General features: G+C 44.3%; 1 protein-coding gene across 2 annotated transcripts in view; it reads left to right on the top strand.

The window, feature by feature from the left end:
- Nucleotides 1–23,901, top strand: part of LOC147891792 (zinc transporter) — a 63,940-nt gene that overhangs the window by 23,060 nt on the left and 16,979 nt on the right. For both annotated transcript variants that reach the window (XM_087388461.1, XM_087388460.1), the window contains exons 7-9: nucleotides 2,947–3,033; nucleotides 14,535–14,647; nucleotides 23,571–23,701. In XM_087388461.1, the coding sequence (XP_087244587.1) occupies nucleotides 2,947–3,033; nucleotides 14,535–14,647; nucleotides 23,571–23,701 (331 nt within the window). The remainder of the gene's footprint in view (nucleotides 1–2,946; nucleotides 3,034–14,534; nucleotides 14,648–23,570; nucleotides 23,702–23,901) is intronic.

The raw sequence follows: 23,901 nt of genomic DNA, 5'->3' as shown, positions 1-23,901 counted from the left end.
GAGTGCCCCACCTTCCTGGATGTGAACTAAAACAGGTTCGCCTGCAAGAATCAGGTCACAATTGGTGCGCCTCAGCCTCCAGCACCCGAATTGATACAAAAACAGGTGCGCCTCACCTTGAATCACAGCTGCGTGCTAGCCGTTTCCACCAAGGAAAGTGGAAATCCTATGCTTTGATACCACTGAAACCGGAAACGCTAAAAATGAATTACTGCTGGTAGAAACACAGCCGAGATCTTTGATTTGCAATAGATAATCACGAAGATAGATTTTGAATTTCATAGATAACAGGAACAACAACATCTAATAGCTTCATCTGACAAGGAGCAGCTACAGATCTCTTATGGGAATCAAAACGAACTGAGAGAGGGAGAGAAAGAACAGAGATTGCTACTTCCCCGCAATATTTTTGCAATATTTCACAAGAACTTCGCGATAGAAACTGGAGAACACAAACTGAAATCCGAAAATTAGAATTGCAGCACTTATCTCAAAGATTCTTTGCGATAGAAAAGAGGGAGAGAAGAAGGAGACGCAACACTCGCAACACTAGGGCTCAAAAATAAGTATTGGACCCCCCCGAAGGTCTTTATTGCAATAGAATAATACTTTGTACAATTGTCTTTGAATAGAGCATGAAGCTGAGTACTACTCTTGAATGATCTGGGAGCCTTGACTCCCTTCTTTTATAGACTTGGGCTAGCAAAAAGCTAGACCTGCTTTTAATAGCTAGTTTTTATAAAAATAGACTTTCTTGCTTTTTGCTCACCTTGGGGCCACTTTTTAAGACTTTTCTAGAACCTCGTTGGGTCTTCTTTAATGGCGCCATGTCTCGGGTGCTTTTTGCCTTGTGGGACCTGCTTTTTGGCACTTGCTCCAGCTTTTTGAGCCTTTTGGCACTCTTCCAAGTCCTACACAAACTCAAACACTTAACCCTTTAAAGGTTAGCGAAATGCATGCATTCCTAGTTCTTGGACTAATCCTGGTCCCTTGTGGGCGTCCCCACAGTTGTCTTTTACTAATGCAAAGCAAAAGTATAAAGAGTAAAACTTATTCTAGTCAACCAAAGTCAGTTTTCTTTGACCATAGTCAATCTGATGAAGACTCTTCTTTATTACTTACAGCTGGCCCAAAATAGATTGCTCCATTTGCAGAGGTGCAGCGAGTTGTAAACTGTAGATGGCCTCAAAGTCCGATAACAGGTCGGTACTGTAGAGAACACGTTCTCAACGCCTCAATAATCCCCATTCTGGTGAGCAAGCTGTTCAAATTGAAGTTGACCAAAGGGCTGAAATCCCACTTGGCATTGGGCATCTTCCATAAAATCGGTATGTGGTGCGGAGAATGCATCATGGCTATCCGATTGATCCCCATGCTGGGCATAGGCTGCTTGCCCTTGTCAGATAATGCGCCAAGCTGCTGGCCAATCCGTTGAGATATCTATTCACCAATCTGCTGCCCCAACTGAAGGAATGTATCATGGAGCTTGGAGGATAATGCTTCTAGGAACTATGGCTGAGCATTCCGAGATGTCACGGGAGAGTGGAATCTTGGTTATAGCTTGCTTCCTGATACAGTGTGTTGAAACACTGTAAATGTCGATGAAGAAGCTCAAGAGGAAAGGTCGATGATGGGGCTTCAAAATGGAGCCCAAATGAGGCTATGAAAGGCCCTAAAAGGAGGTTGGAAAAACTAATTGTTTTCTCTCTTTTTGTTTTTTCTTTTGAGAGGGGGGCTCCTAAGTCATCTAGGACAGTTAGGACAGCCCTAACCTAAGACCTCTAAGATGGTTAGGAGAGGTGGTTAGTCTAACCTAACCTAAGCATGACTAAGTCTAACCATGGGTTAGTTTGAGCTAACCGAACCCAACTAACTTGACTAGACCTAACTTTAACCTAACCTAGATCTGCTAGCCTAACCTAATCTACTAACCCAACCCAACCCTAGCCTAACTAACTAACCACAGCTAATCTAACCTAACAAGATTGCAGTGGCGAATCTCATTCGTCCCATTGTTGGTATCTCCTCAATTTGTCCGTCAACTCCAGGCTGAGCGGTCAAGTGGGAGGACTTCAGCTCAAATGTCGCATTTGCTGCAATTGCTTGTTGTTGCCTTGGCGTAGACCTTGCTGGGAGCGCTTGACGAGCATAGAAAGAGTGCTTATTCGGAGTTTGCCTGCCCTTGATGGCCATGCTTGGCTGTGCGTTACTCTCTATTGCGTGGTTGTGTGTTGCTTTTCAGCTGTTGCCGTGTTTGGCATTGGCTCTTTTACTGCCCAAAAGTCTCTCATCGTTGTAGCTTAGTCAAAGCAGGGAAAGGGAAAACAAAGGTGCTGGGGTCAGAGCTCTGATACCAATGTGATGAAGGAGGCAGGGGCAGATTCGAGGAAGGGGATAGAATTGGCAGAAGGGAGAGAGAGGAAGGGGGAGAGGGAGTGAGAAGTGAGGAAAGGGGGTAGAGGGAGAGGAAGAGAGAGAGAAGAGTGAGGGGAAGGGAGAGATGGAGAGAGATTGGGAGAGAGAATGTAGGAAGCACGTAGGAGGAAGGAAGAGAGAGTAGATGGGATTAGATGTCACATAAAAAGTACTACAATGAATGGTCGGTAGGACTTATATAGTCCCCCCCATATTTCTCACTAACTCCCCCTTAGAAGTACTACTAATGTAGCCCGTTTTACCCCTTCATTGCAGAGATGATTTTGTTGTTGAGAGTATGCAAAATGAGTTTTATTTCGATGTACTCTATTTCTGAAATGCATAATAATAGATCTTGCATCTAATGATTTTTTTTTAAAACAACGTGGTTGAACGTATAGGGCAATTATTGGACATAGGATTCTTATGTACATGAAGCATGTCAGTTTTTGTTGTTAGATAGTTTTAATCTATGATGGAGTTGTCTAATATTCACAAATTTGGTGTTTTCAATGGTCTTGCTTTTACCAGACACAAATGAAGAAGCGACTGCATGTTGTGACTGTTACGGCAGCAGCATGCTGCCTATTCCCCGCTGCAGTTTTGCAAGCAATCCAGGTGTGCCAAGCTCCTAGATTTTTAGTGGTGAAAAAATCATGTATAGCCTCCTTGCTATGATTTGTAGAATGTCAAGAGATTTGTGTGTTATTGCATTAGCTCCTCTCTCATAGGCAACTAAGGAGTGTGCAGTTACAGTCGATGGGTTTTGAAGATTCTGACCTGGTGTTGCATAGAGTCAATACTCCAAAAACTATGTGCTGTGAATATTGGATATATTGTGGTCTTATGAATCACACACACAAAAATCTTTAGGGGCTTTTGGATACAAGGCCACTAACTCAAAGGGCAAGATAAAATTGGTCTGTACGCTCAATCATGACTTTAAAGCCACATGTGGGCCTCATATTCAACTTTGACTTGCTACAAGCTTTGTAGTGAAGAGAATCAAATTGTGCATGGCTTCCACATAGTAGAAATGAACCCGCACGTTCTCAGAATGCGCATGTAATTTTTTCAAACAGCCCATGGTTTGTGCAGAAGCTTACAACACATATAATTCAGCAGGTATGCTGATTCTCAGCCCCAAAGAATTTACACGGCATGTATTTGCATGCACAATACCATGTGGCAGCTGACCTGCCATGTCAGCAGCCAACAGTCCATGTGGCATTTCTACAACATCAGCAGTCTGCAATGCTAGCAGAATGCATATGCTGCTGTGTCAGCAGTTGTACAGTCCTGCACAGGCTGCCACATCATATCCTGTAGAGTGTCATGTCAGCAGATTGTGTCTGCTCCCACATCATCATCCGTTACAGTCCTGTGTGGCTATCTGCCATATCTGCAACGCCTCTACAGTGCCACATAAGCACTGTACATCTGCAACCTTCCTGCAAGCCATGTCAGCTCCTTGGGGTGGTGGAATACCACCTTTGCATTCATCTGAATGCATAGGGATGATTAGGACAGCCATATGCTGTCCTGAACATGCAACCCATCACATCAGGATGCTAGAGGGCTACACCGATGCTCATGCATCTTTTCTTCACCTATCTTGACATGCTCATGGCTTCTTCTCATATGGGGGCCTTTCAAGTGAGCAACTAAGATACAGATGGAGAAAAACAGAGAGTGAAGCATTGACATCTAACACGTCATGTAAGGATAAGGTGATAGTGCTCCAGGCCACTCTGGCCCTCGCTTTGTGTTTGCCATCAGTCTTGACCAAGGGAGTTCCGCACCAATCTTCTAAGGTGCTCAGTTGTGGAAGAATGTGAAAAAACACCAGCAAGAATAGACGAACCAAGCAAAAGCTACCTGATTAACCACAAGGGCTTTGGAGCTAGGTCCAAAATGGTAGAGCTCTAGTGAAGTAGATTCTGCTTGACGTTCTCCTGCTCGGTGGGAGTAATGTCCACACCTACCTGACATCCTAGGTATCTCGCAGTAGTACCTCTCTCTATCCATCTGAAGCCAAGCTAAAAATCCCTATCTTGGTGTGTCTACATCATTGACCCAAAAGCCAATGGATGCGTGCAAGTTAATGCATGTCCCTGCTGCAAGACAAAATTCTTGCTGCTCTAAGGCAAAGAAGGTTTGTGAGGTAAGCCTCTAGGGACACAATGTGTCATTTGCAAGCTTGTTCTTGAGAAGTTCTTCGGCCAATAATATGCGTTTTGGATGGAAGAAATAACTCATTGCCTCAGCCATGAATAGGTAGAGAAAGGGGACATGCAGGCAGCCACAGCGGACAGATATATAAACCCTGAGCCTGTTCCCTCTCCAACTTTGAGTGTGAACTTGGTTCTGAGCTGAGTGATAAAGAGACTCCTTAGATCCACTGACAAAGAAACCCATACATCGTAGGGTGCTCTCCAAAAGACTCCAATCCACTCTATCATATGCCTTCTCAAAGTCTAGCCAAAGGAGAATGGCCAAGGGTTGGTGGCTCTCCTTGGCCCATTCAACTACTTGACAAAAGAATGGATGTTATTGGAAATGGTCTTGCCTTACATGCAGCCAGTTGAAGTGTTGTGTATGAGATCAGGTAGGCTTACTCTCTTGGCCAAGATTCTGCCAGGAGGGTGATAGGCCTGAGTGTCCTATCGCCTCCTTTGGGGATAAGATGAATGTGCCCCTCTGAGAGATAGGGAGGTATGGTACCAGTGCCACAAATCTCCTAAAAGGATGATGTGATGGTATACCCAGTAGAGTCTCAATCTCAAAAAGTGATAAGAAGGAACCATGATCGCCTAGACACTTGCCTCTCGGCAAGGTGTGAAATGCCATCCCAAGCTGTTGCATCATAAAAGGGCCATCCCTCATATTTGCTGTGATCAGACTAGGCGTGTGCTCCCAAACTCTATGTTGGGCTCTGCATTTCACTGGGGTGGAGGCGTCATTTACTAGTCATCGAGTGTGACTGTAAGTCTCTCACGTATCCAATAGTCTGCAGGGTTTTCTCCTCTTTAAAGAGCAACCGATACACGTCTCACTGCTTTCTTTTGTAGAAGGATCGCTTGTCTTCTCTCTGCCGCTACTTGATGGCAGAGGTTGATAGGAGCTGAAGAGTTGTAGTGAGCCCTAGAGAGCCTTTTTCGGTATTGAAGTCCTGGCTGCTTTAGGTATCCACTTGCATTGAAGCACTTGCCCAAATGCCTCCCCAATGGTGTGTAAAAGCTTGAAGCACACTTTGGAAATTCCAAGGAAGCAAATGGTGAGAATGGTGTACTTTTGGTCCTCGAGTACTGGATCAAAGTGAAGGTGGTATGGGATCATAAACGCCTACCTTCCTCTCCCCAGCCCTGCACCTTGCTCCAAACCCCCCTGCTCTGCTTATTAGCCCCCCCACTCTGTCATTTCCCCCCTCCGCCCTGCTCCTCAGCTCCCTGCTCTGCTCTGAGCCCTCTTCCAGCCCTTGTGGTGCCACCCTGCAGCCTTCAGCCCCCTCCCAGCCCCCCTAATGTGGTTGCACCCCCTCCCAGTCCCTTCCAACCCCATTCCAGCTGATCGCGACTCCCCAACTCCTCCTTGCACCCTTCTTGCACTCTCCTGCAACCTCCCAGCAGCCTGGATCCCCTGGATTGGGCCTGGTGCTGCATATTCTCCCTTCCAGCCCCCTCGCATTCCCAGCCCCCCTCCGCATTCTCATCTAGCCCAGCTTCTCCCCCCGGGGCATTCCCCTCCAGCTCCTCCTACATTACCACACTGCTACCCTCTCAAAGCTTGCATGCATAAGGGTGTGAAGGGCTTTTCGCCCTTCTCCCCACAGTAAAATTTAGCAAGAACATGCAGTAAAAAGAGCAAAAACAGAGAGAGTCAGAACGGAAAAACATGGTCAAAGGAGAGAGAAGAAAGCGGAGAAGCCGAGAAATCAGCAACCGAAACAGTAACAGAAAGGACAACAACAATAGCAAATCATGGAGGACATCAATAACCGGAAGATGCACAGCGGTCTAGGTCTAGCACTGCTGTACATAAACCTTTAGTCGCAGCAGCCTCAGCTTCAGCCCTAGCATCATCCACAGCATCATCATCAGGGTTGGCTTTGACATGCCGTAACAGTTCGAGCTCCACCTTGCCTCACTTTGCCCCCTTTCAGTATTCTACTTTCTTGTCACCTTTACCCCTCAGCCAGCCATCCTTTTCTTATACTGTTGGGCTTACCTCAGCCATCTCACACATATCTGTAGGAACAAAGTGGAGACAGGTTGTGAACACAAGTGAGCAAGAGTGCACACACAAGAAAGCTCCAATAGAAATGTTCAAATGAAACAATACATGTACTTGATATATATAGTACCCAAGTACTACTGGTCAACCATAGGGTCGAATTTATGCCTACAACACCATATCTTTGTAATCTCTTACAAATCCCCTCTCAAAGATATGGCTGAAAGTACCCTGGAAACATCTCAGGTGTACCCTGCAGTACCTAAAGTACCATGGTTGCACAAATTCATCCAGATGGATATGCAACCTATGGGAGTACATGAAAACAATGTCATTGTGAATCACTGCACAACCCCCCTTGACATTGTGAAAATGTCTGTGATCCCCAAGTCATGTCGATGTCCTAAGAAAAGATTTGTTGACAGGGCTTTGGTGAAGATATCCGTCACATTGTCCTCAAATGGACAATAGATGAGATCAGTGAAGCCATCAGAAATACAATCCCATATTTTCAATGTGTTTCATGCGAGCATGAAAGACAGGATTGTTGGCTATGGCAATGCAACTCTAGCTGTCACAGAAGATAGAGTTTGCTTCGCCATCCTGTGCATGATGCAAGTCATGCAAAAGCTTCCTTAACCACATTAACTCCATAGTGGCTGAATTTGCAGCTTTGTACTTTGCTTCACTAGAGGAAAGAGAGACTCACTTTTGCTTCTTATAGAGCCATGAGATATAGGCTGAACCCAATGAGAAGCAATAGCCAGTAGTGGACCGTCTGTCGTCAATGTCCCCTAACCAATCTGAGTCGGTGAAACCACTCAGCTTTAGATCACAATTTGAAGCATAATGCAAGCCAAGAGAGAGAGTGCCATGGACATATCTGAGAACCCTCTTTACTGCATTCCAATGTGTGATCGTGGGACAATGCATGAACTAGCTCAAAAGCCCTGTGGTGTAGGCAATATCAGGCCGTGTGGAGCATAGATATATCAAACTGGCAACCAACTGCTTGTACAAAGTGCCATCAAACCTTTCAGCAGTAACATGCTTACTTAGCTTGAGTGCCTTTTCCAATGGAGTAGCCACAGGCTTACAGTTCTCCATTGTAAATTTCTGCAACAACCCTTTCGAATACTTTGTCTGTGACGTAGAGATCCCATCATGGGTTTGCCAAAATTCAATGTCAAGACAATAACGCAATAGGCCCAAATCTGTCATGTCAAAGTTGTGACATAAAGCGAACTGCACTGCTGTAATTTGCTGCAAATCACTGCCAGTGAGTATAATGTCATCCACATATAGTACCAATTCTGATTTTTGCTACAGAACATACAGATTTGGCTCTGTATGAGTGTTTACGAAGCCCTGGGACAGCAAAAACTGATGTATCTTCTGATACCACGCACGAGGTGCTTGCTTCAGCCCATGTAGAGCCTTCCTGAGCTTGCATACCTTATGCTCTTGTCCCTTCACCTCAAAACCTTGGGGCTGATGTACATAGACCTCCTCTTTAAGATCTTCATGGAGGAAAGCGGTCTTGACATCCATCTGGTACATTGACCAACCATAAAACACAGCAAGAGAGATGATGGAACGAATAGTGGTAATCTTGGCCACTGGAGCAAATGTCTCCTCATAATCTATCCCCTCCTCTTGTGCATACCCCTTGGCAACCAAACGGGCTTTGTATTTCTCAACTGTGCCATCTGAATGGTATTTCACCTTATAAATCCATTTCGTGCCAACCACATTTTTCCCAATGGGCGCATCAACCAAGTCCCATGTGGCATTCTTCTCAATGGATTTAATCTCAGCTTCCATAGCTTTCTGCCATGCTGGATTATGCTGAGCATCCTTGAAGCTCTGAGGCTCATTTACAGCTTCCATCACTGAGGTCATCAAAGCAAAATTGATCTTTTATTGATTTTTCTGAGTGTTGGACCTGGTTTTCTCCAAAGTAGGCTGATCCTTAGCATCTTGAATGGTCAACCTTGCCCAACGTGGAATAGATTTCTCTGCTGTACCACTCGGAGCTGCATCAACATCTTTAGTGGCCTCACGACATTGATAATGCCTCCAAACATGAGGCTGTCTATTCTCATTAATTGGCTGCAAATCTGAAACATTTGAGGGAGAGCCATCCTCGACATGTGGCAAGCCATCTGAACTATGAGAAGTAGAATTGGAAGCATCAGGAGACTCCGTCTCATCATCCTCAAACTGGATGATGTCCAAAGAGGGGTCATCGTATGGTGGCAAGTCTGCACTAACAGGCTGCATGCACTCATTCTCAGCAAAGAGAACATCTCTGCGGATTATTACCTTCCTGGTAGCGGGATTATAAAGCCAAAATCCCCTGCTTTCAGTACTATACCCCACGAAAATGCATTTGACACTCTTGTCATCAAGCTTTGTCCGATGTGCATCTGGAACCAAAGCATATGCCACTGAGCCGAAAATTTTGAAATGACTAACCTTTGGCTTAAAGCCATACAAAGCCTCAAATGGAGTCAACCAAAGCTATGGTAGGCCATCTGTTTTGAATATAAGTGGCTGTCACAATTGCTTCTCCCCAAAAAGCCTTTGAGACTCTCTTGAATTTCAGCATGCATCGCGTCATTTCCATGAGAGTACGATTCTTCATCTCAGGGAGTGGATTCTGCTGTGGTGTGTAAGGGCATGTCAAGTGATGTTTAATCCCATGCTGCTTCAAAAATCCCTGGAATGCATGTGACATGTACTCTCCCCCTCTATCTGAGTTGAGTGTTCCAATTCTATAATTGGTTTGGTTCTCAGCCATAGCTTTGAACTCCTGAAACCAATAGAACACCTCAGATTTTTCCTTTATGAGAAAAAGCCATGTGAACCTGGAGAAGTCATCTATAAAGGTCACAAAGTACCTTGCTCCTCTATGCGTGGGAATAGTCATGGGGCCACATACACCACTGTGTACTATCTGCAACACTCTGGTTGCCTTGACCCAATTCTTGCCTTGTTCACTGAATGGCAAGCGATGCAATTTGCCAAGTGCACACCCCTCACACACTTCATTTGCTGGTTGTTGTAATTTTGGCATTCCCTGAGTCATATTATTGTTGTACAAGTAGGACAATGCCCTGTGATGGACATGTCCAAACCTGGCATGCTATAAATCAGCCTGGGAAGTGTTTGCTACAGCCAATACCTTCTGATCATAAGGCTGAGCATCAAGCTTGTATAAGCCTCTGTCATATGTGCCGTTGCTACAACCTCATAAATGGTTGCTGTAATTTTGGCATTCCCTGAGTCATATTATTGTTGTACAAGTAGGACAATGCTTTGTGATGGACATGTCCAAACTTGGCATGTCATAAATCAGCCTGGGAAGTGTTTGCTACAGCCAATACCTTCTGATCATAAGGCTTTTTTGGTTCAATCTCATACCCTTTCTTTGGATCCTTGATCCTGCATTGGTTATCCTGAAATTCGACCAACATATGTTAATCATGGGCAATGTTTGAAGCTGAAATCAGATTTTGCCTCAAATTTGGAACATACCAAACATCTCGGATATACTTAACTTTCCCATTATCAAGCTGAATAGGAATGTGCCCAACTCTGGTGATGTCTTGAAAAGCATCATTGGCACACGTAACCTGTCTGCCATGAACAGGTGTGATGCTCTCAAACCACTCCTGGCGAGGAGTCATGTGCTTAGTAGCACCACTGTTGATATATCATGTATCACTTGCAACAAGGGAAGCATTCCCTAATTGATTTTCAGCATTCAAATCCCCCCTGGCATCCATCTTCTCATTAAATGCAGCAAACACGAAATCTCTATCACCTTGGGCAAGATGAGCTTCACCATGTGCATGTGAAGCATGAGTTAAAGTGGGGGCAACAAAATTACTGCTAGAGCTGCCCCTTTGCCTCTTCTTTTCATTTTCAATCCTTTTCTGACACTCTGCAATGTAATGCCCTGGCTTCTTGCAATAATTGCATTTGCCCTTTTTCTGGTTTTTGCTTGAACTGCTTGCATTCCCCTCCTTGGGCTGAGTTGTATGGCTGTGTTTTGGCTCAAACTTTTTTTGAAATTTGCCTTTTCCACCCATGGCAAGTGCTTGCTCACCCTGACGAGAGGCTTTGGCAAAATTTGAGCATCTCTCCTCTTCCTGCAACAAAAGCCCAACTAACTCATCGAACGAGAATGGGACTGCCCTGAGAACAATGGTCAATGAAGTGACGAATGTGCCATATGAGGGTGCTAAGCTATTAAGAGTTATAGAAACGAGCTTCTTGTCTTCTATTTCCTCATCAATACTTGCGAGCTATGGAGAGTAATAGAGACGTAGATCAGTGATCCTGGCAATATGATCAATGATGCCCTGGCCTTCCTGCATCTCGAGATCCTTGAGCTGATTTGTCAAGGCAATGGTTCTTGCCTCATTCTTAACATGATACATGTTTGCCAATCTTTCCCATGTTGCCTTTGCATCCTTGCACGACTTGATAGTCATCATAATTTGCCTCTTCACATTTGTGGCAATCAAAAACATCTCTTGGGCACTACGGCGGTCAAACTTCTTCTACTCCTCCGTCGATGCTATGGGACTAGTAGGAGGGGCTGTAGCCGTCTGCTGTCTGCCTGTAGTCTAAGCTGAAGAAGCTGTGCTGGATGTAGATGAGCCTGCTAGCCTCACCTCATCCCCACTAACAATATTCCACAAGCCCTTACCAACCAAGATGTTCTTAAGCATGAATGACCACAAGGCATAGTTTGGTCCATCCAGCTTGTCATGCTCGCACAAATTGCCAAAACTGTCTGAAAGAGTCCACATGATGCAAAATGGGATACCCACAAGCTGCAAATGTACCTGCAAAAAGAACTGCAAGTCCCAAAAGTGCAATTGGCTGTAAATGTGCCTGCAAATCCCAAACTTATACTGGCTGCAAATGCAAAGTACGACTGGCTGCTCTGAAATGCCACTGATTGCACAATGCAATCACTGCAAAAATGGCATCAACCAATCATTGCACTCTGCTGCAATCTGAAGTGCAATCCCAAACTGAAAATGCACAACCCAAATCTAAAAGAGCGCACCCACGAGTGCTCAAATGCATCCAATGGAGCTCAAAAGCATCCACAACTGTAAAGTAACTACAAATGCGCCCAACAATGTAGAGTATCTGCAAATGCACCTGAGAGTGCACGAGTATGGGCTGCAAAAACAGTCCCGAAGCGAAATCCCAAACTTATACTGGCTGCAAATGCAAAGTACGACTGGCTGCTCTGAAATGCCACTGACTGCACAATGCAATCACTGCAAAAATGGCATCAACCAATCATTGCACTCTGCTGCAATCTGAAGTGCAATCCCAAACTGAAAATGCACAACCCAAATCTAAAAGAGCGCACCCACGAGTGCTCAAATGCATCCAATGGAGCTCAAAAGCATCCACAACTGTAAAGTAACTACAAATGCGCCCAACAATGCAGAGTATCTGCAAATGCACCTGAGAGTGCACGAGTATGGGCTGCAAAAACAGTCCCGAAGCGAAATACACAGCTCAAATTACTTACTGAAAGTGCAGCTTGGCCCGAAACACCTGCAAAACAGTCCACTGACTGTATGGGCAAGCTAGAGATGACAAAGGAGCTGAAGTGATCTGTTTGGAGCTGAATGAAGCTGTCGGGAGTACTTCTGAACACAATACACGTGTAGAGAAAGCTTGGAGCTGCTGGAACACACCCGGGAGAGGCTGGAGCTGAAAAGAGTCCAGATCTGAGCAAAAACGCCTCGAATCGCCTTCTAACAAGTCGTACGGACTCGAAATCAAGTTCTGACAAGTCGTACGGACTCGCGGCACTGTCGCGCAACAAGTGTAGGAACAAAGTGGAGACAGGTTGTGAACACAAGTGAGCAAGAGTGCACACATAAGAAAGCTCCAGTAGAAATGTTCAAATGAAACAATACAAGTACTTGGTATATATAGTACCCAAGTACTAGTGGTCAACCATAAGGTTGACTTTATGCCTACAACACCATATCTTTGTAATCTCTGACAATATCTCCCCACCCCTCCGAGTCCTCTGTTATCTCCACCCCTCTGCCTTATCTACAGTCCCCCTCATGCATCCCCCATTCTTACCACCCCTACTCACTTCTGGATTTCCATCCCCTCACACCCAACCATCAGCTTACTTGCTGTACCCATATCACCCACAACAGATTCCATCCCCGGAGGTTTGGGAGCAGATTCTCATGGATGTTCACCACCTTTGTTTGAACAGCATGGGTATATCCACAGCCTTAGTCAGAAGATGTTATAGCTCCGTAAGGAGCTCGCTGATGTATCCGAGCTGCTGGCGACAACCTCAAGTAGTGGGTTGGCAGTGGAGGTGCAGATAGCCACCATGCAATTGGCCATTGAGGAGACCCTTAGATGGGCGGACATTACAAAATGAGAGCCTTTTTTTTTCGGCCACCATTCTTGAGTAGCAACAAAGAGCCACTAAGGCTCTCAACATCATAGTTAGGGGGTCGCTCATACCTCCACCACTACCATCAAGGACGTGACCAGCTTTGTCGTGGCTTCGACCCTAGAGTCCAGGAGCAATGGGATTGAGGACGCATGGCACCAGTGGCCACTCAGGCTTGCCTTGCGGCATCACATAGGTGGACAATCCTATGGGACCACACCTAGATCCATTTGGATTAGGATCTCAAGACTCACGCCCTTGCAAGTTGAGGAGAGGCAGACCCTCCTACAACAAAAGGACATCGTCCACAAGGAGTAGAAGGGGGTACTGGAGTGGCTTCTGACAGATCCTTGACGGGCAATTGGTGGTCTCCCTACAAAAGAGGATGGGGCCTATGAAACTTAGAACAACGAGACCTTGAATTATACCTTGTAATGGTACCTAATAGTCAGATCTAGGAAGTTTCTTGGAGTCATACACAAGACGAGACATAGCTTTCTACATAGAGACCCATTAGAGCCTAGAGCGCTCTTTGCCTATAGTCAGTGGATACACATGGGAGACAACATACCGGGACGAGGTTTGGGAGACAGGTGGAGTTTTGGGCAAAAAGAGTGGGATAAATATGCAGATCATCTCTCACTTGGTTGATCTTTGTCGAGAGGTGTGACATAGTCCAGATTTCTAGGGATTAGGATCTGACGCACCTCTCAACATGACCTCTTCATCGCAGTATGCTACTTCCTTCCTAAGACCTCACAATTTGCTAGAGATCTCCGTGAGGAGGTTGAGACGAGAAAGAGGTCGAAGGAATTTGTAAATAAGGATGAAAGGAGTGGGTGTATAGAATATTACATATGTTTTAGATGACAAGGATGGGGACTATTTTATACTTCTTCACATAAGTTTCAAAATTCTCCTTGTTCTTCACTCGAATGATGACAAAAGATAAACTTGAAGCCCTTTATTATTGAATGCATGTGTGTTTTTTTTTTTGGGGGGCGGAGGTTCTATGTGTGAGATTTCACAAAAAAAAGTGTGTGCGTGAGCAATTGTTAAGGGTGGTTTGCATCCATCCTTGGGGATTGATGACAACTGTAGAGATGTTGTAGTAGTAACACCATGTGTTGCGTGATGGTGTTGACAGTTCTTATCTTTTGGGCCTCTTTTGGGTGACTATCATGTGGTTATTTGACTCGTTTTCTAAAACAGTTCTTTAGTTCATCTGTTGCTCTTTTCTGTTATTTAAAAAAAAGGGGGGGGGGGGGGGGGTTTAATTGGCTTATCTTAAAATATCTAAGAAAGCAACAACAATCGTTTGTGAGCTAATGATCAAAATTGTCAAGTGCTCTAATATTGATTTAACAAGGTTTCATTGGTTAATGTGGGTAGATAGCTTTTGTTTTATGTGTTCATGTAGGTAAAAGATGGTCGTAAACCGATGGAGCATGTATCATCATTTTGGGCTGTCTTCAGCAATACCGTCTTTGGTATAGTTATGATATTCTATGTTGATTCACTTGCAGAAGAGAGGTGATAGCCATGGTTCACTGCTAATTGATGTTTTGTTACCATCCTATTTGTGCTTTGATACTTCTATCTTGCATTGCCTAGAAGAAAAATGTTTCAAATTTATTTTGAAATATTGCATGGTGTAGGATTCTTAGCCAAATAGGTAGACACATGCTGCAGTGATGGTGATTGATGTTGAGATTACACCTAGAGAAACAACGGCCCAATGTCGTATATAATATTTTAATTGTGTGGAGCAATGTTGGATGCCTATATATATCAATTTGACCATGATTTAGTTTCTTTGATGACTAGTGTAGTATGATGTTTCAAGAGGTTCTCTTATGTGATACCATACCCTAAGTGTGCTCATTTGGTTAGAGGAATAATGTCCTCTTGTACTAAATGTTTGTTGACAATCATTAACCATATTCAATATTGTTGAACCTTTTGGAGTCTTTGTAAAATAATTCATGATGGGAATCTTTATGTATGGTCTATGACCATAGCGAGAAATCGTGTTCGATCATCTTTCCAATAAAGTTTGCTAGATATTGAAAAGTGCAGATATGGGTAAATGATTAATGCTGAAACGTAAAACACATAGCTGATCTAAGTTCTAATTTTATTTTGTTTGGTTTAACTTTGGGAAGTTAAACTTTTCAATAGTTAAGTCACCAACATGATCATTCATCTTCAATTATTTATCATGGCACATTAGAATTTCATGTGACTAGAAAGTGAAATTCTTGAATAATAGATTGGAATTGTAACTGCATAGGTGCCTAAAAGGTGAGATGCCACTTATGACACTATGAATAAGAAAATAAGACATTGAAACTTACTTTTCATCAATAACATTTGAATCTACAAGATTCAAGCCCAATGAACAAATGGGCATGTTCCTTAATTGTCGTCATGCACCTCAATGTATAGGTCCTCTTCATCGTTTTGCTTTAGGGCACTTGAGGGAAAAGAGTGGGAAGCTAAAGGTAGGGGAGTCATTGATAGGTGGTTAGAGATTAAAGGGGCCACATGAGTGTCATATACCCACATGCATGCATCGTGGATAGAGAGGGTTGAATGCCACATCGCATAATATCATTGGTCTAGCTTGGATGGCTTTCCCACATGTCATGTAGATATGCACTCACCACCTCACACACTCTAGGGAAGCCAATTAGATGTTAATGTTATACCAATGCATGTGCATCAATGCAATCTAATTGCGTAGATGTGTTAGTGCCACAAATGCACATACATTATAAATCGCTGCAAAATAGAGAAAGCAAAAATGGCCAAATAATTCAGCAAGAGAAACTTTAAATAAGACTACTTGCTATTTGATAAGATGCTAAACAAAAGAATCATAAGAAGTAATATCATGGAGGAAATACCTCACATTTCTATTGTTGTAGATTGCATTATGATGCCATTGAACAATACTTTTGGGAGTAGGGTATATGTTCTCCAAGAATCTAAAAGGCTTTCTTTTTGTTTCAAACACAATAGAGTCATTTAATCAAATGTTTTGCAAAGTACGCTACGAAAATGGAGTCAGGCTCAAGCTATCCTAACAAGACATACCTATTAGACACATATTTGTAAGTCCAAAGCATCTTTAAGCCCTTATATTTCCCATTTTTGCACCACATGCTTCGTTGTCACCACCCTTTGCTAGAGAGAGACTAAAGTTTATGGCAATTAGAGTCTTTGTAACTTTAGCTTCTTAGTTTGTGAATAGTAGAGGTGATTGTTGGAGTGTTATCAACTGTTAATTTAATTTTGCCATTTGATATTGTATTCTGGGTAAGCTATAAGGATCAAACGTGGGTTGCCACATTGGTAATGACTAGCAATACATGTGGGTGCTAAAGTCATGGTAAGACCTCTACTCCTTAAGCAACGGTATCACTCATACCATGCATACTTGGGGCCTTTTTTCCTTTTAAAATGGTTTTTATGGGTAATGGTCGTTACCCATACATCGAAAACATAGCTGTCGCGTCTTTTCAAAATCTTGACATGTTAGGTATAGAAATCTTTGATCTTTGCATTCTTAGGTGTCCCTGAGAGCTCTTTTCTTTGATGGAAACTTTCTTTTATTAGGAAATGTAGAGGGTTTGGCTCAGAACCATGTTGGCCTTGAATCATCCCATGGTCATAATTTACGGTCTTTTCAAGTGTCCTTAGGTTATTCCTTCTCACCTCCGATTTATAGTCATCTTTTAAAACTGTTCAAGGCTCCAGAACTTTATCCACCGAGGGATGCAAAATTTCCCACCCATCTAGGAGCAAATATTGTTGTTTGTGAAGTGTTTGCATTTGTCCCTTCTCACAAATTAAAAACGTTATAGAATATATTTAGTTTGTCCTAGCATGCGACGTGTGAAGAAAAAACCAATTTCCGCCACAAAAGGTCAGTCCTTTTCTAGTTGACAAACATTCTAAAGTTCGTCGTTGGATTTGTGTCATGGTAGATGGAAATGAGTCTTTTCCTGGGTTTTGTTCTTCCAAATAGTACTCAAACTACTAAAAGGCCTACTAGCAAGCTTTGTTTACATTTAAAAAAATTTGGGCTCCTTTTTTTGGGGAGAAATAAACTTCTATAACGTATGAAAGAAACCATCAAGAGTTTAAACCCAAGGTCAAAATATCATGCGAAGCATGAAAAACTCATGGCATGAAAGGACCATGTAAACCGAAGAGAGCCAAGGCTGGGCCTGGAAATGCCAAACCATGGAGAGGGAGATTTAGAAAAGAAGGGACTGTTTTTCCATTCCTTGAGAAAAGTCTCCTAAGATTGAGGATGTCCTCCGCTTTCGTGTGGTAGCCTAGGTGATTTCCCTTTGTATATGTAGGTAAGGGCATATAGGTATTCCCTAGGAGTCACTCACTTATTGCCTTGTTGAACTCCTCCTAGCTTGGTAGTGTACATTTTATGATTACTTTTTTACATTTGGCTGCAATTATATGGGCTCTTGGAGGGAGCTTGATGAATTTACACGAAGGCTTGGAAATGCCAAACCGTGCAGAGGGAGATTTAGAAAAGAAGGGATTGTTTTTCCATTCATTGCAGAAAAGTCTCCTAAGATTGAGGATGTCCTCCGCTTTCGTGTGGTAGCCTACGTGATTTCCCTTTCTATATGTAGGTAAGGGAATATAGGTATTTCTTAGGAGTTACTCACTTATGGCCTTGTTGAACTCCTCATAGCTTGGTAGTGTAGATTTTGTGATTACTTTTTTACATTTGGCTGCAATTATATGGGCTCTTGGAGGGAGCTTGATGAATTTACACGAAGGCTTGGAAATGCCAAACCGTGTAGAGGGAGATTTAGAAAAGAAGGGTATTCTTCCAGCACTCCACTCAGAGTCTTCAGTGGCATTACGCCCCTCCACCGTGGCTGTTTGTCCACTCTCCGATGATTATGCCCTAAGAGGCTTGTATTTAGCATTTTGACTTCTCGGGCTGAATCCGTTTTGTGATTACAGCCCGCTGGTGGCCTTCAGGCCTTCTTGTACTCTCTCTTTCAAGTAATATAACTAGCACTACTTTTTGCGCAAAAAAAAAAAGAAAAGAAGGGATTGTTTCTCCATTCCTTGCAGAAAAGTCTCTAAGATTGAGGATGTCCTCCGCTTTCGTGTGGTAGCCTACGTGATTTCCCTTTCTATATGTAGGTAAGCGAATATAGGTATTCCCTAGGAGTCACTCACTTACAGCCTTGTTGAACTCCTTGTAGCTTGGTAGTGTAGATTTTGTGATTACTTTTTTACATTTGGCTGCAATTATATGGGCTCTTGGAGGGAGCTTGATGAATTTACACAAAGGGTTTTATACATAAATTGCATAATCCTAGACATGGGAGCATTGTACAAGCCTTTGTCACTCAATCCTCTCTTAAATCAATTCAACCTCTAAGAATGCCTTGTGCTCTTCTCTAAAGTACCACATGAAGGACTATTGGGTAGGTGCCAAACTTTTGCACATAGAATACCTTACATTATGACGGTGTGGGACACATTGACATCTGCAAACTTGACCACTTGCCATAATTTATGATCATGTTCTAAACAGCTCCATTAATAACTTAATGTAAAGTTTCCCTTGGACTAAACGAGGAAGCAATAGTTTTGATGGCATTAAGCAACATTGATGTGCAAGTTTCTATTTGTTTTCTCATCTAGTGACAAACAATGTTGATTTGGGAGAGTTCCTTATAAAAATCAAATCAGAAGTAAGAACCAAAGAGTTGTTTGGTCACAATGATCAAGGAAGGACTCTTCATGAATATAAATCCCATAAAGGGGATGTAGGCCATTGTGATAAGCTTAATGCCACGGTTGGTAGGGTAGTGGATCTCCTTTATGGTGCAAACACCTGTGTATATTAAAAGAGGAATGACAAAATAAGGGATAATACTCAAACTTCTTAGCATAGTGGGGCACCCCATACAATCATAATCTCCAGTTCCCAATGTCAACCTATCCCTGGTGGAAGTCATGTATTCTGAAGAATATCATCTTGTGATCTCACCACCTACCACCACATTGCACTGAGAGTATAATGGTCGCTTGCCGCCTCAAAAATCTAATTACTTACTGTGCTGTGATTTTTATCAGGTTTTCTTTGAGTCTCATAGACCCATCGGTCTTCCGAAGACTCTAATAAAATTTCTTTCTTTCTTTCTTTCTTTCTTTCTACTAGAGAAGGCAAGCATTCGTCTCAAGGGATAGGGCTGTCCACCATCCCGTAGTATTCCACTCCATAGGGATCCAACATTCAATCTGATCAATTCTTTCTCCCACTCCTTGTAAGATGGTGTACCCTTTTCTTCCTCTGATCTTCAAGAAGGTGTATGCAGGACCAAGACCCCACTATGGTAGCCGGACCTATCCCCCACCAAGACCACTGCATACACCCTGAAGCTCCAAGAGGTATGCCATGATTATTCCAAATAAAACTATCCCATATAATGTCAGACAACCTCCAAAACTGGGAGGCATCTTGATATCCACCAATCTGAAGATCCACCTGCTGCTGTCCCTCCAATCATAAACTTTTTCATCAGGGTATGCTATCATTGTTCTTACTACTTGTGGCTGGTCAACATGCAAGACTTATTTATGCGTGTACCCTTTTCTTCCTCTGATCTTCAAGAAGGTGTATGCAGGACCAAGACCCCACTATGGTAGCCGGACCTATCCCCCACCAAGACCACTGCATACACCCTGAAGCTCCAAGAGGTATGCCATGATTATTCCAAATAAAACTATCCCATATAATGTCAGACAACCTCCAAAACTGGGAGGCATCTTGATATCCACCAATCTGAAGATCCACCTGCTGCTGTCCCTCCAATCATAAACTTTTTCATCAGGGTATGCTATCATTGTTCTTACTACTTGTGGCTGGTCAACATGCAAGACTTATTTATGCGGGTTCACCTATACAACTTTCTCATGTTGGAATTGCTAGACGAGCTTCAAGTGGCTCTCAAAAATTTTTTTTTTTGTGAAGCCGATTTTGTCAATGGTTATAACTTTATCAAGAAGATTATGGGGTCAACAGACTTGAAAATATGAAAAAGGCTAATTTATGCCTGTCCCAACTAAATTTTTTATGCGTGAACTACTATAGGTCTTTCCAAGGGTGATTGAAGGTGAGTAGGCAGTGCTCAAAATCTTTCTTTTGTGTTCTTTTCAGGAAGTGTTCCGTCTTGACTAGCTAAGATATGCATGGAAAAACCATGGGAATAGCCCTCTACATTTGGCAGTAGGTCATGAAGCCAAGTCTCTTGGATATTCTATGAAAAGTTAGCATCCTTTGGTGTTTGGCACGTTGATAGGATTTCAAATGGTCAGATTGGTAATTTGAGCAAGATGGGTCTACGATTTGGGTAGTGCAGAGTTCATAGACATCTAGTTAGTGATCATGAGGATTAATGGGATTCTGGAAGCACTTCGGGGTGGTTACCCCTTGGTGTGCTTACTAGATTATATTCGACGACCTCGCTTTCCTCCTCTCTATTCTTCACTCCTCACCACTATTCAGTCCCTCTTCACATTTTGGGAGGCAGTGGATTGGGCTAGGGGGAGGAGTCACAGCCTTTGGCCGTCCTTCTCTTAGATTTTGAGAAGGCTTACGACAGGGTGGAGTGGTCTTTTCTGGAGGGTACTATGCAGAGGTTGGGTTTCTTAGACAGATGGATTATAGGAGTTTCTGCAGTTTATGCGGGGAGCTCTAGTCAGATGCTTGTCGGTGGACACACGGGTGAGGCCTTTCCTCCCTCTTGCGCGGTCCGCCAGGGCTGTCCCCTTGCTCCCTTTCTCTTCTTGTTTGTGGCGGAGGCTTTGGGCTACTACTTGAGATCGCAAGTGGCGCTCCTCACTGGGTTGAGGCTCCCAGTCAGACAAGAGGAGGAGCTGCTAGACTCTGAGTTTGCAGATAAGACGGCCTTGTACGTAGTAGAGGGCACCATAGCGAGCTTGGAGAGAGTCAAGGGAGCATTGGCTTTCTATTGTGAGGCCTCGGGTGCGTGCATCCAACTGTACAATATCCATCGGTTTCTTCACAGGCTTTGAGGAGACACATGAGATTTGAAAGTGGGGGAGCGACTTTGGCTTCCGTTGGATATCGCGGGGCCAGACAACGAGATACCTCGGATGCCAAGTGGGTATTGATATCACAACAGAGCCGCAGATCGCCCCGGTCCTCAAGAGTGTTCGGCGCAAGCTTCTCTACTGGAGCTCGACCAAACTCTCCCTAGCACGCCGTGCCCTAGTGGCAAGGTCCTTCTTGCCACGGCCTGGTTTATCACCTCTTGCTGGTGCTCTAACAAAGGGTGAATTGGGTAGCTCCGATGGTTGGTTCGGAACTTCCTTTGGGTAAGATCGGACGGCACGAGGAATACTAGAGCCCGGGTCGCTTGGCAGACGGTGATCATGCCACAGGCATTGGGAGGCTTGGGTTTCATTCTTCCGGAGATGCAGAGTAGAGTCCTCTTGGGCAAGTTGTTTGTGCGTGGCCTCATCTCGGGCACAAAGCCATGGAAGATCCTCTTACAACGAGGGCTTCTAAGGAACACACCATGCGCTCGGGGGCAATGGCAGCATTTACACAGATGAATCTTCTTAGAGGCCCCCTTACGGGGAAGGGTTCCCCCTTGATGAGGAGCCTCCATAGGGTCTGACAGAGATTAGCAGGGGGCCTCATCTGTGCTCAGTTTCGTTGCAGAGAGGAGTTCGAGCGTGAGCTCCTCGTTTGGCACCGGAGATCAGGGATCAGGATGGGCATATGCTCGGGTAGCGGACTCACATTGGTTGGGCACAGTGGGATAGTGGCCCGCCGGCCTGCTTCTTTGGCAGATGGAGTAGATCACCCATGGAGGCAGAGGCGAGGCTTGGAGCCTTAGCGCATTTGCGAGCGGCAAGGCAGTGGATGAGGGAGATTAACCTAGCCATCCCTGAGTCTTGGTGGGAGGGACTTCGCGTGTGGATGGGTAGTAGATGGTTGGGCCAGTTTTCTCGGATTGGGGTCCCCTTGAGGATGATGATGCAGCGAGGCAGCACACAGTCTGGTTTTTTCCGTGTAGGACCTGGAGGTCTACTTCAGGCACTTGCTAAGAGAGACCCAGAGATGGATGAGATTCATTGGTAGATGATTAGAGTGGTGGGCCGATTGGGGAAGGAGTGGCACATTGTTCCTCCCAGCATCCCAGAGCAGGATGCCCTCAGATGGCGTCTCTGGCTTGGGGAGGGTAGGCCCTTGAGTGACGTCCAACGGGATCCGAGAGAGTGGTTTTGGCCCTCCAAGATCGGCCTCGCCGAGCAGGTGGACGAGGTGCCCTTCTTTTCCCCCTAGGAGGTCGTTTCTAGGTTTTGGACGTGTTTATAGTCCAGTAGCGGCCGAGAAAGATCTCCTACTTCTTCTGGCTGGCCGCCCACTGAGGCTTGCCCATTGGCCCATGGTTGGAGTAGTTGCGGGTGGAGTTGGCAGTGTCACTGTTGCTTTGGTGGATTTCTGGAGACGATCCCTCAGTGCCTCTGGATGGGAGTCCTCAGGATAATGACCCGCTTGCAGAGCCTTTAGAGGGACTACACTTGGGGGATGGTGGCTTGGTTGACCGAGGGAGGTAACACGTTTTAGATTGATGAGGTCTCTTCAGCTTACTGGATACAGGGTTAGAGCATTCAGAGGATAGAGCTCCATAAGGTGGTCCCTCCTGATAGCCTGGATCCTCATCTTCCTACGGAGGATAGTGTGTGGGAGGTAGTAGCCAATATGAGGGCATGGAACATTTGGGTTTCTCGCTGTAGTCTGGTGATGGGAGTCTGGTGATGGGCGAGCATCCTGTTCCACCCTTGGCTACCTTGGTCGCCATTTGTCAGGATATCATCTACACCACACGCTCCACCTGGAAGTGTGGGACCTCGGGTTGTAGGGCGATTGGCGCGCACGCTTCCGCAAGGCTTGGCCTGCAAGAGTTTTCTACATTTTTACTCCGTGAGAGATTCACTGGCTGTATAGTCCCCCCACCAGGCTGATAGCCCTTGTACGAGAGATTCCCTAGGCAGTGAGCTGGGTTTCTTTGGAACAGGCTGGTTTTTCTTCTTTCACCTTGATCCGGTTTTTTCCATACTCAGCACCTTCGGGGCTGCTGTTTTGTATGAAGTTTTTCAAGCATTAATAGAAGGTTCCGTTCTTTGAAAAAAAAGAAGCAGAGTTGATTATCTTTTCCATTTTATTACATGATGCCTCAATGCTTAATTTAGCCCTCTGTCTTTGTAATTACTTCTTGATGGTTGTCTATTGCTTGTGGTGACCCTATGGGAGTGTCTGAGACAATGAAAAGTTGTAATGTCTTGGAAGCTTTATTAGGATATTAGCTTGTTGCAGAGATCTGCTGTGCAAGGGATTCTAATTGGGATTGATCATATGCTTCAGGTTGCGTGTTGGTGTTTCCTCACCAAAACATCTTCTGGTGACAAGCCTTTGCGTAGTCATGCTTGAGACGCTATACAAAATGGACTTTTCTATTTTGGGCTTTTCAATATGTGCATCATTGCTTGGGTTAGGTCTGAGCAGCAAACATTTTGTCAAAATTTTAAACCACATTTGCACAAACAATTGATTACTACTGCTTGAACTTTTTAGAGGGAGCAATTACATCTACTGGTAGTGTAATGTGACATAGCAGAGTTTTGCCTTTCAAAACATTTTTCCTGCAGGTGCTTTCTGCAGAATAAGGATCCTTTTTTACAGTGCTCTTTGTGTG

This window comes from Dipteris shenzhenensis, chromosome 17, assembly GCF_047967505.1.
Source record: "Dipteris shenzhenensis isolate YYH24624 ecotype China chromosome 17, Dip_SZ_1.0, whole genome shotgun sequence".
NCBI classification, from domain to species: domain Eukaryota; kingdom Viridiplantae; phylum Streptophyta; class Polypodiopsida; order Gleicheniales; family Dipteridaceae; genus Dipteris; species Dipteris shenzhenensis.
This window is presented reverse-complemented; position numbering and strand designations above follow the sequence as displayed.